Source organism: Mobula birostris, chromosome 17, assembly GCF_030028105.1.
Source record: "Mobula birostris isolate sMobBir1 chromosome 17, sMobBir1.hap1, whole genome shotgun sequence".
Taxonomy (NCBI): Eukaryota; Metazoa; Chordata; class Chondrichthyes; order Myliobatiformes; family Myliobatidae; genus Mobula; species Mobula birostris.
In genome coordinates, this window is record NC_092386.1 from 41964833 (window position 1) to 41981833 (window position 17001).

Below are 17001 nucleotides of genomic sequence, written 5' to 3' on the forward strand. Positions count from 1 at the left end.
ATACTTAATGCTTGTACTTTGTCTGTTTGCTGTGTAAATAAACATTTATAATTTTGTAAAAAAAAGACCGACTTTTTTTTGTATCCATTGTGGCACTAGATCAGCGAACTAACTCAGAAGATTGTAATTCTTCATCATTAAGCTTATCAGAATTGTCCATAGGCCTAGGCCTAGAATCCTTGCCTTCCATCTCACACCTCCTCTTCAAAAATCGCCAAACTGGACCATCCTTAGAATGAAAATTTCCTTCCAATTTGCTATTACACTGGTAGTTTGTTCGCTCCTATAAGTCAGTCAGCAGCATGGAAGGGGAAGTTGGGGGAGCTAATTCAGGAGGGAGAGGCTGATGGCACAGGCCAAGTTGGGCGAGAAAACCTACTTCGTGCTCCTCATCAGCCTACCGTCCTCGCCCTCCGTGCAGTACAGCGCTCACCAATTATCAACCTACCGTCCTCCCCCTCCGTGCAGTTCAGCACTCACCAATTATCAACTTACCGTCCTCGCCCTCTGTGCAATACAGCACTCACCAATTATCAACCTACCGTCCTCCTCCTCCGTGTAATACAGCACTCACCAATTATCAACCTACCATCCTCCCCCTCCGTGTAATACAGCACTCACCAATTATCAACCTACCGTCCCCCTCCTCCGTGCAGTTCAGCACTCACCAATTATCAACCTACCGTCCTCCCCCTCCGTGTAATACAGCACTCACCAATTATCAACCTACCGTCCTCGCCCTCTGTGCAATACAGCACTCACCAATTATCAACCTACCGTCCTCCTCCTCCATGTAATACAGCACTCACCAATTATCAACCTACCGTCCTCCGCTCCGTGCAATACAGCACTCACCAATTATCAATGGCCCTGCCTATCTCGCGTTAAAAACTGAGAATGGACTCAAGCAAATAGACATGGTCCTACTGCCTACTGAGTGGAGAGACCTCTAATGAGATTGCTAATGGGGCTGCTCGGTCACTGCCCACCACTGCGAGCGCTAGCATCGCGCATTGTGCGAATTTCAAAACACTGTTATTTTTAATCACGATCTCTCGCAGAACCTCTAGCGACCTCTCATGGAACCCCAGTTGTGAAACCCCGTGTTACAGCATTGATGCCTAAAATTTGGCCCCAAATGGTGGTACCACATTTGACAATAATTAAAGTTAATGCATTTCATTCTGTCTCCAAAATATATTTGTTTGATTTCCATTGGCCTTTAGGTCTCCAGATATCACTTCCCATCTAAGTGTTTGGTTGATGGCCTGATTCCTTTAACAATAAGTGTGATGCAACAACTCGGGATGATTGTCATTGTGAAAAAAGACAGACCCTTAATGAACTTATTTCCTTCATAGTGTGTAGGAGATCTCAGAAACTAGACCGTGGCTGCAAACATGGATTCAAAACACTCTGTAACACAATGATCTGGAAAATGTATGTTCTACTTGGGATGTCTAAATGCCAGCATCATTAGAACATCAGTTCGTAACTAGTCTACCCAATTAAAATGACAAAACTTACCGTTTGCTGTTCTTACATAATTTTTTTATTGCGTCTTCCGTTATTTCTTTGCAGAAGCTGAGTTTCACACATTCCAAGTTCTGGTTGCAATAAGTGGCTAGTAAACAAATTCTGGGTATGAGGTAAAGAGCAGAAATTATAAAAATGTGAGGTTTTTTTTAGTTAACCTGTATTTATGTTAGGGTAGGTTTTTCACACAGAGAGTTGAGAGTATATGAAACAAACTCCCAGAGGAACTGATGGAGGGTGGGCGGTGTGGTAACAATGACTACTGTACAGTGAGGGTGAACTAGGTTCAATTCTCCATGCTGCCTATAAGGAGTTTGTACGTTCTCCTTGTGTCCGTGTGGGTTTCCTCTGGGTGATGCGATTTCCTCCCACAGTTCAAAGACATACCGGATGGTAGGTTAATTCGTCATTGTCAATTGACCCATAATTAGGCTAGGGCTGGCATGCTGAATCTCAGTAAAACTAATAGTAATAAATTACAATATTCAAAGACATATAGACAGGAAAATTGAGAAATATAGGCAAAATGTAGGCAGATGCAGATAGGCACCCTGGTCAGCAGGGACGTTGGGTTGTAGGGCCTGTTTCCATGCTATACAAATCCACAACTCTACTTTTATGCAATAAGAATTGTGAATTAATCAATAAATCTAACCCAATTCTATATTGATAGTATAAATGTTGATATGTAAACAGCTGATTTATGAACCACCTAAAAATCAATTATTGATACTTCACTATGAAGAAGTTATGCCATTGACACAATGGTAACTATAAACATTTTTATACTCAGCTAAAATGGAAAACACCAGAGAAAAAATGTCAGATGAATTATAATAGAAATGGCAGAAAAAATAAACAAATACTTGTGTCCATTTTCATGCAAGAGGCACAAAAGAAAACTTCAGGAACATAGTGGTTAAAACTAGACTAGAATAAATGAGGAACGTTAGTAAAATCTATTGAAATTTGAGGAATTAATAGGACTGAAAGACACTAATTGAGAAGACTTGATTTTCATCCAAAGATTTTGAAGTAGGTGGATATGAAGATGATGGATGCACTGGTTGTCCCCTTCTAAACTTCGAGAGATTTTGTAACAGTTCTCGTAGATGGAATACTAAACCCCTTTATTTAAGGATATAGAAAACAGGGAGTTAACCTGAGATCGACAGACCATTTATCCTGTCATCTATAGTTGGAAAAATACTAGACTATATTTGAAAGGGTTTGGAAACAAGGCCCTTACAAAATATTAAATGGGCAGAGTCAACATAGATTTATTAAAGAAATATTATGCTTGACAAATATGTTAAAGTTTCTAAGGTTTTAACTAGTAAAATGAATACGAGGAAGCTTTTAGATGGGATATATTTGGTTTTCAAAGACTTGTTATAATATGCCCCACAAATAAAATCAGTGAGTACTGTTTGGGGGCAATGTACTTTTGTGGATTAAGACTGGTTTAACAAAGTGTTAAAATAAATGGATCGTATTCTGGTTGTAAATGGGCTTTGGAGGACTAATGTTGGGGTGAATCTAAAGGAAACATCAAGAGAAGGGAAAAGAATGAGAAGATCGATGCCTTAGTAGAGAAAAAGTAGGGAAATAATTTTTAAAATTCACATGTTCCAGATCACCAAACCTGATTCTGAACATAAATGATCAATCACACTTTCTACTTGCTAATTTTCTGAGCAAATGAGATTATTGGAGAATTTGCATTGCTCTGAAATTACCATTGTAGACAAATACCTTCTGCTTAACCTTTTCATTAATTTGATGAATCTGAAGTTCCTTAAAATATTACCAATGCAAACTGCAGGTAATAACAATGAGGGCACAAAAATTGTTTCTAGCACAGTAGAAGGAATACCAAGGAACTTAACACCATCTAGGCTTAACACTATCTCCCTTGCTGAGCACCTGCACTCCATCTACCATGGCCTTCAGTAGCTCTTGGTTGTTAGCTATCTTAACTTTTCTTCCCCATTCCCGTACTAGTCCGTCCTCCACCTCCCCAACTGCCAGGCTGTGGCTAACTGCAAACTAGAGGAAAAACACCTCCACCTCCAGCCCAATGGTTAGAGATAAGCTGCATCCCTCTGTCCCTTTTCTCTCTCCTCCTGATCAACCCAGTCTCTCCTACCCCCATTCCATTCCTTCAACCACCATTCCTATGTTTTGGAGCTTCGAAACATCAAACTCATTCGAACAAAGACATGGGAGTCCAAAATGCAGGTCTAACTTCAAGTTTACTTTAAGTGAGGCGCTCACATATCATGTGGGTAGCCTTCTTGTGCTTACTGTACCATTATACATATTTAATGATGATGCTGTTCAGGAGTTACTAAAAATTGCTCTGAGGTGCACTGAGATTGCATTAGGGTAATGAGCCAAGGTGTGACATTGCTTTAGAGTTATCTTCAACTATAGTGACAGAGATGAGACCAATAAATAAATTCATGATTGATTGAAATTCTTACAGATTCTTTGAAGAATCAAACATTAAGGTAAATATTGCTGAGAAATACTAATCAGGTGGTTCTATGGAGAACAAAGAGGCAGCAGTTGCCACAACAACATTGAATATACAAGGTCAAATTTTAATTCACTGCAATTGAGGAATGGAAAATGAAAATGGACAGAAAGCTTTCAGGTACCTATGTTGTTGTCATCTGCATATTTTAATGAGTAGGCTGTAAAATGGTTGAGCAAGGACTGAATAGATGCAGTGGTGATGAAAGGAATTCATCCTTCTAACAACTTGTTGGTGTAGAGCTCGGATATATCTGAGTGATCTAGTTTTATTTGAAAGCTTTCTTGTTCACTTTAAACACAATGCATCCACTGATGAATAAGAAACTCCTAATTAAATTTCTAATCATTATAGGTGTAATAACATTTGTTACACTATAATGAGGTGTCAGAATAAATTAATAGCAAGAAAAGCTAAACATATTTGGGGGAGATTTTCCTGATACTGTGGAGACGAACTACACAGAATTTGCAATAACCTATCTGCATACATAATTTTAATGTGGGGGAATGGGTGGGGGGGTGTGGGGTCGAGCTGAAGAAAGAGTTAGGCTCTATTCAAAATTCATATCACCTTTAAAATACTGTGGGGAAGCAAGGGAGAGAGAGGACTTCTCTGAGATCCAATATAAACTTACACAAAAACTTTGATTAATAATATTAACAGCCATCAAGATTGAGACAGGCTTTGAGAAGAATGATCTCAGGGTGTCCATTTGATTGGGTTTTGTGTAAGGCAAATGCAAATTAAGAAAGAGACAATATTGAATCCTTTTATGGTAAGTTATAACTATGATCTTTCTCCCAAATTCTAAATGTGGGGCTCTAACCTCCATATGCTTTATGCAAGCCACTTTGCAAGCAGGTTCGCAACAGGGTCAATCCTGGTGAAAGCAAAGTCCAACAAGGCTGCATTATCCCCACTCCCCCCCAACCCCCAACCCCCACCCCCCACCCCCCCCCACCCCCCTCACCCCCCCCAAACTATTCTTCCCATCTTGCTTCCCACTGGAGTGGAGCTAATCTACAGTACCACTGTGACAAACTATATAGCTTTCACTTTGACTACAGTCATTATGCCTTTGCAAAATCCACCATGTACAGCATGCAATACCTCTCACCCAGCTGTCCTGCTTTAACACCTCCTATCTAATCTGTAGTAGTGTCTACAGGTTCCACATTGGCTTCGCCAGCCACCTTGGAACTGGAGTGAAAACAAGTTATCCTCAATCCCAAGAGAATGCCTTAAAAATAGAAGAATGTAGTCATCACCTTCGATCCACCCTGGTATATAGATGATATATCCTCAGTGGTCACTTTATTAGGTGCATCTGCTTGTTAATACAAACATCTGATCTACCAATCACTTAGCAGCAACTCAATGGATAAAAGCAGACATGGTCAGGAGGTTCAATTGTTGTTCAGGCCAAATATCAGAATGGGGAAGAAGTTTGCTCTAAGTGACTTGAACTGTGGAATGATTGTTGGTGCCAGACAGGATGATCTGAGTATCTCAGATCTCCTGGGGTTTTCATGTACAACAGTTTCTAGAGTTTACAGAGAATGTTGAGTGGCAGTTCTGTGACAGAAATGACTGGTTAATGAGAGAGGTCAGAGGGGAATGGCCAGTCTGGTTCAAGCTGCCAGGAAGGCGACAGTAGCACAAATAACCACGCGTTACAACAGTGATATGCAGAAACACATCCCTGAATGCTCAACACATTGAACCTTAAAGTGGATGGCTACAACAGCAGAAGATAACACCAGGTTCCACTTCTGTACTGAGTAAAATGGCCAATTTGTAGCATTCTGAGCTCCTAAAGATAACTTTGAACATGCTAAGTATTGAGCATTCCATTTGCTAAATATTCAACTGGTATGTTTTGTAAGCATAAAATACATTAACAAACCAATTCCATTTACTTAAGAAGCTGTGCAGAATTTGCAAGCCGACTAGAATCCACAATCTCCATCTGCATAGGTGCACCACAAGGCTGTGCATTTAGCCCCCTGTTCAACTCACTTTACACTTATGACAACTCCAATGCCATATTAAAGTTTGCTGCCAGCACCACTGTCGTAGATGACATGAAAGGTGGTGATGAATCAGCAGATAGGAGGGAGATTGTAAATCTGGCTGATCAGACGTGGAAAGGGTCAGCAACTTTACATTCCTCAGTGTTATTATTTCAGAGGATTTGTCTTAGGCCCAGCATATAAGTACAATTATGAAGAAAGAACAACAGCACCCCTACTTCCTTAGGAGTTTGCAAAGATTTTACAACCTTCTGTAGATGTCTAGTGGGGAGTATATTGACTGGCTGCATCACAGCCTGGTATGGAAACACCAATGTTCTTGAAGGGAAAATCCTATGAAAAGCAGTGGATATGACCCATTTTATCACGGGTAAAGCCCTCCCACAACCTGTCAACTTACTTTCAAGGACTCTTTATTTCATGTTCTGGATACCTATTGCTTGCTTGTTTGTTTGTTTATTTATTATTATTATTATTATTATTGTTGTTATTTCTTTTATTTTGTATTTGCGCAATTTGTTGTCCTTGACAGAGCAAGGTGCAGAAAGGGAATGAGCGTGCAAATCATGGGCAAAGAGAAAAAAAGGTACACGATTCGACAGATAATGCAAGTATGCTGGGAATCAAAGTAAGGACAATAATTAGCATGATATCAGTCAGGACAACCTGATTCTTCAACAAGTCATGAAGGCCGCAGGGGTTCCTGATTATTGACTCCACACCCCAATTTCAAGTCATCCACATTACTTAAAATGTGGTCAGATTTCTTAATCCAAATTATTTTATGTCGGTGGATCAATAATAGTTCTCACGTCCATCTCTGTAGGACACAAGTTGCAAGCTTCCTACTTTGTTGTCTGTCTATTCAGTGAGCCTGCTTCATCTCATAGAAATGTCATGGAATCTCTGACCATCACCCGAGAGGGCTGATGGGATTTTGTATAATTCTTCATTATGAACAGAAGTAATAGAATGCTAATGGTATATCTTGTTCTTTCTCACGTCTCCTCTCTGGGTGTATCTGGTTATCTCAGAGTCACAAAGACTGCAAACGCTGGACTATGGAGCAATAAACCCAATGCTGAAGGAAGTCAGTGGCTCAGGCAATATCTGTGCAGTGAAGTGGTCAGTCAAGGTCTCAGGCTGAGACCCTTCTCTGATCTAAAAGACAGTTATCTAATTTCCTTCCATTTTAAAGGTCCATTGCCACCACTGATCTCTTTTATTATTTGCTCCTATTGTTTTTTCTCTGTGAGTTGTGGAAATATTTCTGTTAGATATGCTCCTAGATTTATATATTCCTTTTGGTGAACCCACTTCCTTCCCAATTGATTATTTGGCACCCTATCTAACTTTTATATTCTTTTTCATCACTCGTCTTCTTCTCCACCATGCACTATGTCATGCAAATGGGAGTGTTTGAACATGTTCAGAAACATCCAACTATGCACATAGAAAGTTAGGAACCACAATATTAAGAAATATGCTTGTGTGATAGGTCTGAGATACTTCTAACCTTACACAGTTTGGTATCCTTCATGGTAGGTACTTAGCCCTTTCTGTGGGTCTCCCTCGGATCCTCTGTCATTGCAAAATTTTGTTTCATTACAATATCGATTTGATCCTGTTGTGTCTTTAATATTTAAGTAATAGAATGCAAAACTGGGCTGAGAAGTGGCAGAGGAAGTTCAACCCAGATAAGTGTGAGGTGGTTCATTTTGGTAGGTCAAATATGATGGCAGAATATACTATAGTATTAATGGTAAGACTTTTGGCAGTGTGGAGAATCAGAGGGATCTTGGGGTCCGAGTCCATAGGACACTCAAAGCTGCTACGCACATTGACTGTGTGGTTAAGAAGGTGTACAGTGCATTGGCCTTCATCGATCGTGGGATTGAGTTTAAGAGCCGAGAGGTAATGTTGCAGCTATATAGGACCCTGGTCAGACCCCACTTGGAGTACTGTGCTCAATTCTGGTCGTCTCACTAAATGAAGGACGTGGAAACCATAGAAAGGCTGCAGAGGAGATTTACAAAGATGTTGCCTGGATTGGGGAGCCTGCCTTATGAGAATAGGTTGAGTGAACTCGGCCTTTTCTCCTTGGAGCGACGGAGGGTGAGCGGTGACTTGATAGAAGTGTACAAGATAATGAGAGGCATTGATCGTGTGGATAGTCAGAGGCCTTTCTCCAGGGATGAAATGGCTAGGATGAGAGCGCATAGTTTTAAGGTGCTTGGAAGTAGGTACAGAGGAGATATCAGGGGTAAGTTTTTTACGCAGAGAGTGGTGAGTGCGTGGAATGGCTGCCGGCGGCAATGGTGGAGGCTGAAACAATAGGGTCTTTTAAGAGACTCCTGGATAGGTTCCTGGAGCTTAGAAAAATAGAGGGCGTTGCATAAAGCCTAGGTAGTTCTAAGGTAGGGACATGTTCAGCACAGCTTTGTGGGCCAAAGGGCCTATATTGTGCTGTATGTTTTCTATGTTTTTATGTTTAATATTTGAGTAATCTTTTATGTCTGTATGTATATATATGTATGTGGCTCTGTGTGTGTGTGTGTGTGTGTGTGTGTGTTGATTAAGCAGTATCCTTGTTCATTTAAATAATTAATTATGGGTTATATGTAAAAATATATTAATTGTATACCTCATCACACTACCAAGTGATATGTGAGCATCTCACTTGAAGTAAACTCGAAGTCACACCTGCATTTTGGACTCCCATGTCTTCCTTTGAATTAGCTTAAGGTTTCGAAGTTACATAACGTAACATTGGCAACGGGATATTTTTTAAATGAACCCGAGACTGCTACCGACCCATTCAAACATAGCAGGACGTTCAAGTTTTTTAAAAAGAGCATGAGGAATGGCGAAAGAGAGCAGCACGTGCAAACTGTCCAGTTTAAAAAGTGTCAGAAAATGGAGGAATTTACAGGTTCATAAAGGGTGAGTACAGGGTGATAATAATCATTGAAAAGAAAATCAGAAATGGCTGTCTACATTGGAAAGATTGACGAGTTTGGGTGCACTGCAGGTAATTGGTTCATGTATATTGAACTATTAGAACAGTACCTTGAAGCAAGTGAAATGATCAATGAGTACCAAGTGCCAATTTTGACAAGTGCATTGGGTTTAAAGGCATACATTTTCTTCAAAGTTTGACTGTTACAACTAAACCACCTGAAGTGAGCTTTGTTGTTATTGCAAAGTGATGCAGGAACACTTAGAACCGAAGCTATCGTTGATTGTAGAATGCTTTAGGTTTTATAAAAAGAATCAAAAAGAAGGAGAATCCATTTCAGCATATGTGACTGAACTGAAGAGATTGTCAGTTCAGTAATGGGCCGATGGGCAGTTCAGTAATGATGCACTGAGAGATAGTTTAGTTTGTGGAATTTTAAAAGAAAGCACTCAAAAATGGCCCCTAACTGAAACACAACTTACATTTAAAAGAGCAGTCAAAATCGCTATTTCAATGGAAACTGCCGACAGAGACACAATTGAGTTGTAGTCAGGAATGAAAGTGAGAGTGAACAAAATTGCATTGTATAAACAGGAAATGGCCTGGCCAAACAAATTGTGTTACCGTTGTGGCAGGAGCTCACACAGACCAAATAAATGCAGATTTAAAGGCAAACTTGCAGAAAATGAAACGAAGTAGGACACATACATAAAGCACATTGAGCAGACAAAAATAAACAGACTGCACTGGGAAGAGAAAAAGATAACATTTCAATTTGCAGCTTCAAAATTCAAAACAAAAACTTTATTGTCATTCTAACTGTACATCAGTTCTGCAGGGCAGAATGAGACAGTGTTTCCCAGGAGCAGTGCAATCATAACATAACAAATGCAACACTAAATAATAAACATAATAATAAGTAGTAGAACACAACAGCCACAAGTCAGTTAAAATCAAGTTATGAGTGTCCAGTGCAAGTTAAAAGTGTCCAAAGCAGAGTCAGGTGGAGCAGCTATTTAGCAGTCTGACTGCCTGTGGGAGGAAGCTGTTTAGTAGCCTTGTGGTTTTAGTTTTGATGCTCCTGTAACATTTGCCTGATGGCAGAAGAACAAACAGTTCATGGAGAGGGTGTGAGGGGTCTTTAATGATGTACCGTGTCTTCTGGAGGCATCGACTCTGAAAGATGTCTTGGACAGAAGGTAGGGAGACCCCAATAACCTGATCTGCTCCCCTAACCACTCTCTGCAAGGCTTTTTTGTCGACAGCACTGCAGCTGGAGTACCAGGTCAGCACACTCTCACGCCTCTGTAGAATGTAGTTAAGATGTCAGTGGGGAGTGATGCTTGTTTAAGCTTCCTCAGAAAGTGCAATCCCTGCTGGGCCCGTTTCACAATCCCAGTGGTGTTCCTGGACCAGATGAGATTGTCCGAGATCTGCGCCCCAAGGAACTTGATGTTTTCCACTCTCTCCACTGTGGAGCCGCTGATGCTGAGGGGTGTGTGCTCAGGCTGAGACCGTCTGAAATCGACGATCACCTCCTTGGTTTTGGTGACATTAAGCATCAAGTTGTTATCACTGCACCAGCCCTCTAGGTGTTTGAACTCCTCCCTGTACATTGTTTCATCATTTTTGCTGATGAGCCCCACCACTGTGGTATCATCAGCAAATTTAATGATCAGGTTCTCCTTGAATCTGGCTGCACAGTCATGTGTTAGCAGTGTAAACATCAATGGGCTAAGCACACAGCCTTGTGGGGATCCAGTGCTCAGTGTGATGGAGTCAGAGATGTTCCTGCCCACACGGACTGACTGTGGTCTCTCTGTCAAGAAACCCAGAATCCAGCGACACATGGCAGTGTTAAGGCCAAGCAGCGACAGTTTCACCACTAGTCTCTGCGGGATGATGGTATTGAACGCTGAACTGAAATCAATGTACAGGATTCTAGCATAAGAGCCCTAATCTACATGCTGTTGATAAAAAAAATCTGATAATGATGAGAGTGACACAGGATTGTGTAGCCTTGGGATTTACAGTGTGAAAATTATTATTAAACAAGCGAAATGGTTTGCCCCAGAAATGAGTGACAAATTAATTAACATGGAATTAGACACTGGATCAGCTGTTTCAGTCATTCCACTAAAAGAGTTTGAACGGCATGTCAAAGATATTAACTTGAAGCCCGCAGATATCCCAACAAGAACTTATATTGGAGAAAAGATAACTCTTGTGATAATGGCATTTGTAACCGTGAAATACAACCAACAAGCCACATTGAGCTTGTACGTGGACCAGCATTGTGGGGCTGTGAGTGGCTGAGACAACTACAACTTTATTGGAGATCCATCCACCACTTGCACGCCATATCCCCTGCAATGAAGCCACGTGAAAACGAATTAAGAAAGATACAGTACTGGATGATACCCGAACTGTCTCTATGCTGAACACCATGAACGGCTGCCCAGCAGAGGACAAACAGGTGTTGGAGCCAACCTCTGTGCCTCCAGTTGGACAATATATTGGATCAAGGAAGGAGCATGCTGCGGAGAAGCAACGTGAACGTGATGAAAGCAGTTGTATGACTACAACAGTTTTTGTAGGCAATATATCTGAGAAAGCTTCCGATATGTTAATCAGGTAATTACTTGCAAACTGTGGCTTGGTTTTAAACTGGAAAAGAGTTCAAGGAGCATCAGGAAGGTTGCAAGCATTCGGCTTTTGTGAGTAAAAAGACCCAGAATCTATTCTGTGTGCAATAAGGTTATTGCGTGAATTTCAAGTGGGAGACAGAAAGCTGCTTTGGTAAAAGTAGATGCAAAGACCAAAGCCCAGCTGGATGAATGGAAGGCCAAAAAGAAAGGAGTCAATGAAGATATGAACACAGAGAATTCGCCAGATGATGCTGTCGACGAGGAAACCAAGAAGAGAGATGAAATCATAAAGGGAGCAATAGAAGGATTAATAAGAAAATACTGCAGTGAACTAAATGCACCTTCCCAAGATTAAGATGCACAAACTAGAAGAAAAGGGAAGAAGAAGAAAGGTATCCAGAGCTGTCAGAAACATTTCCTGCTGTCACAGAGTCAACACCACAAAGAGGCCCCAGAACCTGAGATTATTTTCACAGCCACACGTCTCACCTACAAACAGAGTTATCCCCCTTGTCAGGAAAGACGTTATTCCACAAGAATAAGAAAGCTCTACAGTGATTAAATATTGCCAGCTGAACTTTAAGACCAGTGGAAATTAAACGGATTTCATCGTGTTTATTTTTTGATCACCTAGATAATCAAAAGTATAAATTTCCAGATATGTGTCTCCCAAAGATACTGCACTTCAAATAAGGTCCACCTCAGGACAACCCCAGTTCTGCAAATAGACCTTATTTGGCAGTTTTGGAATGTTGTAATTTCAGAGGTGAACAACTTTACCTAAGGCTACAAACCTAACCTGAACTGCCCCAAGTTGGTATAAGTTGAGGAAGTTCCTTTGGCAGTGCAGACTGACACAGAAACGCTATGAGGTCTGTCACTGCCAGCTAACCTGAAGCTTTCCAATTGTCTGCTGAAGGAGTGAAATGATAGTGAAAAACACTCTGATTCTGAGTTCTGTGGTTCCAATAGAGAAGCAGAATGAATACTATTCCTCAGAAATCTCATGATACTTTAATTGCTATTTCAGAACTGAACGTATGCAGAAATCCAGGGTAGATGAAGAAATTCCCTACGATTGTCATCACAATAAAGAGGAATAACTACAGTTCAGAGTGCACTTCACAACAGGAGTAATGATACTGACAGGCAACTACATTGTTGTAGGACTATTGTAGTAGGATGACTAGGCATTAAGTGCATTTTAATGCAGACAGCATTCACACCAGTTGTTGATTGCTACCCTTTCTGTTGCCTTAAATGCTTTTGGGTATGAAGTAAGATCCTTTGTGCTTCACTTGAATGAGAAACAAGGAAATACTGAAGTGCTTTGGAGAAATGTCCATGTGCATGCTACCAGTGATTTTGCAATCTGTAAAAGTATGACATCCCACCCAGTAGTTAAATACATCCTTGATAAGCATTTTAGGACAAAGGTTTTATCTGCTTCAGCAGCTGGTATTACTTGACTGTAAAATATACTGGTATTAGAATACTCAGTCTCCAAATAGAAAGAAAGGGCAAGAGATGAGCTATGAATCACCTGGGTGGAACGCAATAGACTGCATTATGTATGAAACCTCATGCCCAATTATGTTTCGAATACAATGACCAAGAGGTCCTACACGCCCGAGTGCAGTAATAAGAACAAAAATGTCCTGCGTTTCATTTGATAATTCTACATTGTGAATATTACAGCTTTTTAGGGATGAAACTGGAGCCACAGATAAAAATATTCTCATCACAGTTGTTTTTATTACTATCTTTTCATAAGCCCAAATATCAAACTGTTCATTGTTGATATTTATGTCTTTGTTTTCTATTTTAATTAATGCAAGGATTGACCTATTTAAAATGAATGGGTCAATATTTCTAATAAAATAGCATACATCAGAACTCCAACAAGTGTGTGAAACATCATAGTCTAATTCCCATACTATAGCATTTAAATAGATGAGGAAAAGGGGGGAAAGTCTGATCTAGCCTGATAAATACTCACCCATATTTGCCAACTGCTGTGGAGCTGAGGTCAAGATATTGCAACTTGTGGCAGCTCATTGCTAATGCCTGGACTCCAATATCTGTCACTTTCTTACAGCCACTGACATCAAGGTACCTGGAGAGATAAACCAAATGAGCATGTCAGGGAGATGAAGTGGAATATACAAAGTGCAAGAATGCAGTTTGCTACCTGAAGTCTGTCACCTTGTTAAAACATAAAACTAACTGGCTTAATGCAACACAAGTATTTTGTTTAGTGGTCAGGAAACAGGCTTCACAGCACACAAATCAGTTCTCTTCTTCACCGGCACAGCTGAGGAACTGTGATACCAATTATTCTCACCATCTATTGGGCAGCATTATTATTGCTCAGGTGTGACAAGACTTTACAAATATAAACTAGCAAAATGTAAGAATGTCATAACTCAGATCTACAAAAATACTAAGGTGATTTTGGAGTTAACATTGTGTTAAATTGCCTAGAGCAAATTCTTTCCCTAACTGAATTGGGTTCCATATGCACCAAAAGCTTTTTCACAAAGCGTTAGTCTGACAGTGGAGTGATTTAGGTCTCCTGTACCTAGCTAAAGATGAAGAAAATTTTTGTTATCAATATGAGACCGCAGTAACTACATTCTTACAATTTTTTGGAAACACAAGAGACCGTAGATGCTGGGATCTGGAACAACACAAGAAGTGCTGGAGGAGCTCAGCAGGTAAGGCAGGACATATGGAAGGAAATGGACAATCAATGTTTCAGATCAAGAGCCTGCATCTGGACCCAGTCTCCAGACAAGCTGTTGACAATCTATCTCCCTCCATAGATGCGGCCTCACCTGCTGAGTTCATCTCACACTTTCTGTGTTGCGCTGCCAAATTCTTCACATTTTCTTCTGAGACCACATTTAGCTGTAATTTTGCGAGGTACCATTTGAACCTTTACCCTTCGTGTAAGCCCTTTCAGTGTGCATAAAGAGAATGGTAAAATGCTTGTTGGGTTTATCAGATTTTTAGTCATCCAGGCAGACCAGCTCCTCTGCTATTAAGCAGATTCTCAGGTGGTTAGGAAGCATCTCACAGATAGTTTTTCTAAAAACAATTTTCCCACTCCCTAGCAACTAATGGGGCAGGTCTTCCGCTAGCTTGACACTGCTGACTGTGAAACTCTTAGGCCACGCTGTTTCTCTTGGCATTGTCATCCACTGGCAGCCTGCGTCCCAGGCCACAGGTGTGATAGACTGCAGCATTGAAATTGTCTCCGTCAAATGACTAAGCAGAATAGCTGCACTTACAGTATAGCTTTGTCTGCCAAGAAGGGCCTGCCCCAGGCCACAGCTGTCAATATTATTGAATGGTTTTCACAAACATTCAAAATCTCTTAGAAAAATAACATGATTGTGAAAATTTATCATTTAAAAAATGAAACGAACAAAAACTATCTTCAAAACTGTTAAAAGATTCACATTAATTTTAAGAACCAAATAAAAATTTCTACTTTTCTTTCTCACAGCAACCAGTTTCTCCCATTTGCTTCAAATGGGTATCAGTCTTTGGGCCGACTTTAACCTGACACCTGCTTAGCAGGAAGATTTGCCAGTTAAAAACTTGGGAAAACTGCAGGGGCTAAAGCTGCCACATGCAACACTGTTAGGAAAGCACCTGTACAATGTCCCATGACCAGGCTAAAGATTGCATTTCATCCTCTTCTTGCAAATGGTCCGGTTAACCTCCAGTCTGCCAGTAGACCTTGTTGAAATTTGATGGAACCTGTGTCCAGTGTTATCTAAGAAACTGCTTGGACCCAATACACTTTTTAATACCCGCAAGGTAAAATTTCTCTGCATGGGATCCACTTCGAAAGAAAATGCATCATCTACCCAGGAATGTACGTACTTCAATAATAAGTTGCCCTTGGTTGATAAAAGTTTTCCAAAATACCTTGCAACCACATAGTTAAGCATCCAATGATGCTCGAATCCTAAGGAGTTTTTAGGACTAATGACTAAAATATTGGTCGAAGAGGAACACTTAATGAATCAACTTAGTGGAGACATGCCTGTAAACAGACTAGCAGGCTTAATGGGGAATTCCAAAAGTTAGGGTCTTGTAGCTAAGGTTTATTCTACCCAGGGTGGAGAAAGTACATTCACTGAAGATGGAGGGGAGGCAACGAGAATAAAAGGACACCTAACAATATTGTTTTAAACTTCTGCATGTGCCTTTAAAAACCTGATTTAATGTCCCTGAAGCACATCACCAATCTGTTATTACAGATAAGGCAATCCATAATATCCATCCAGATATAATATTACAGGAAAAACAAGAAAGAGCAATTTACTTAATATATAGACAGAACATACAGAAATGAATAAGTGGAAAACACCAGAAATGTGCTGAATTAAAAGAGAAAATTGAAAGGCTATAGTGTGTACGTTACCCTGATGGTAATATCTACAGCTGACATCATCCCAAGGTCACTATACAATAGCATTACAGTAATATTTATGTAAATCTCCAGAAAGCCACAATACTGAACACCACCAGAATAGTCCAAAAGTTCCTAGCAGTTGAGAAATGAGCGTGCTTGCCTATGTCTGCACCTCAGGTTTTACTAGCTTGAACAGAGAAAAATAAACAAATAAATAACCTTTTCATAAAAATGATGTAATCATAATTTCAAACAATAATAATTATTGCAATCACTTTGCAGTGTTCAAAGCTTTTGAAAATGTCCTCTACAGAAAGCTGAACAGCAGTTCTCGATGACTATAAAAAACCGGAACCTGAGAGATGCTTGTGAATTTCCTTTCAATACCTTGATGTGTTTTTCAGTTTACTGTTCAGACTACTGCTTTTAAGATACCTGTGCTGCTCATATATTATTGTATAGCATTCTTAGGATTGCTGAGGTGTATATACTGTAGTCATTTTTATACACATTCAATTTATTTTGAGCTTTAAAGCCATGATTCTATTTACATGATATTGTCCAAGATGCTTCCACTCCATCACTGGACCTTATAAATAGTAGTGGAGTGGAAAATCTCAGAGAATTACTGGCTTCTGATTCTATTTATATAATGTCATCCATTTTTATGACGTCAGTTTGTAGACTCAGCCATCTCTATCACGGACACATCCTACTATCAAGGGTATCTTCAAGGGTCAGAGCATCAGGAAGGTGGCACCCATCACAAAGGACTCTCACCACCTGGGACATGACTCTTCTCATTACTAGCATCCAGGAGTTGGTACAGGAGCCAGAAGACCCACACTCAACAA

General features: G+C 40.2%; 1 protein-coding gene across 1 annotated transcript in view; it reads right to left on the bottom strand.

Moving 5' to 3' along the window:
- The window catches only part of LOC140211436 (uncharacterized), an 82840-nt gene that overhangs the window by 9072 nt on the left and 56767 nt on the right, over positions 1-17001 (bottom strand). Inside the window, exons 8-9 of the mRNA XM_072281145.1 lie at positions 13718-13834; positions 1528-1638 (exon numbers count right to left, since the gene is read on the bottom strand). Coding sequence (XP_072137246.1) covers positions 1528-1638; positions 13718-13834 — 228 coding nt within the window. The remainder of the gene's footprint in view (positions 1-1527; positions 1639-13717; positions 13835-17001) is intronic.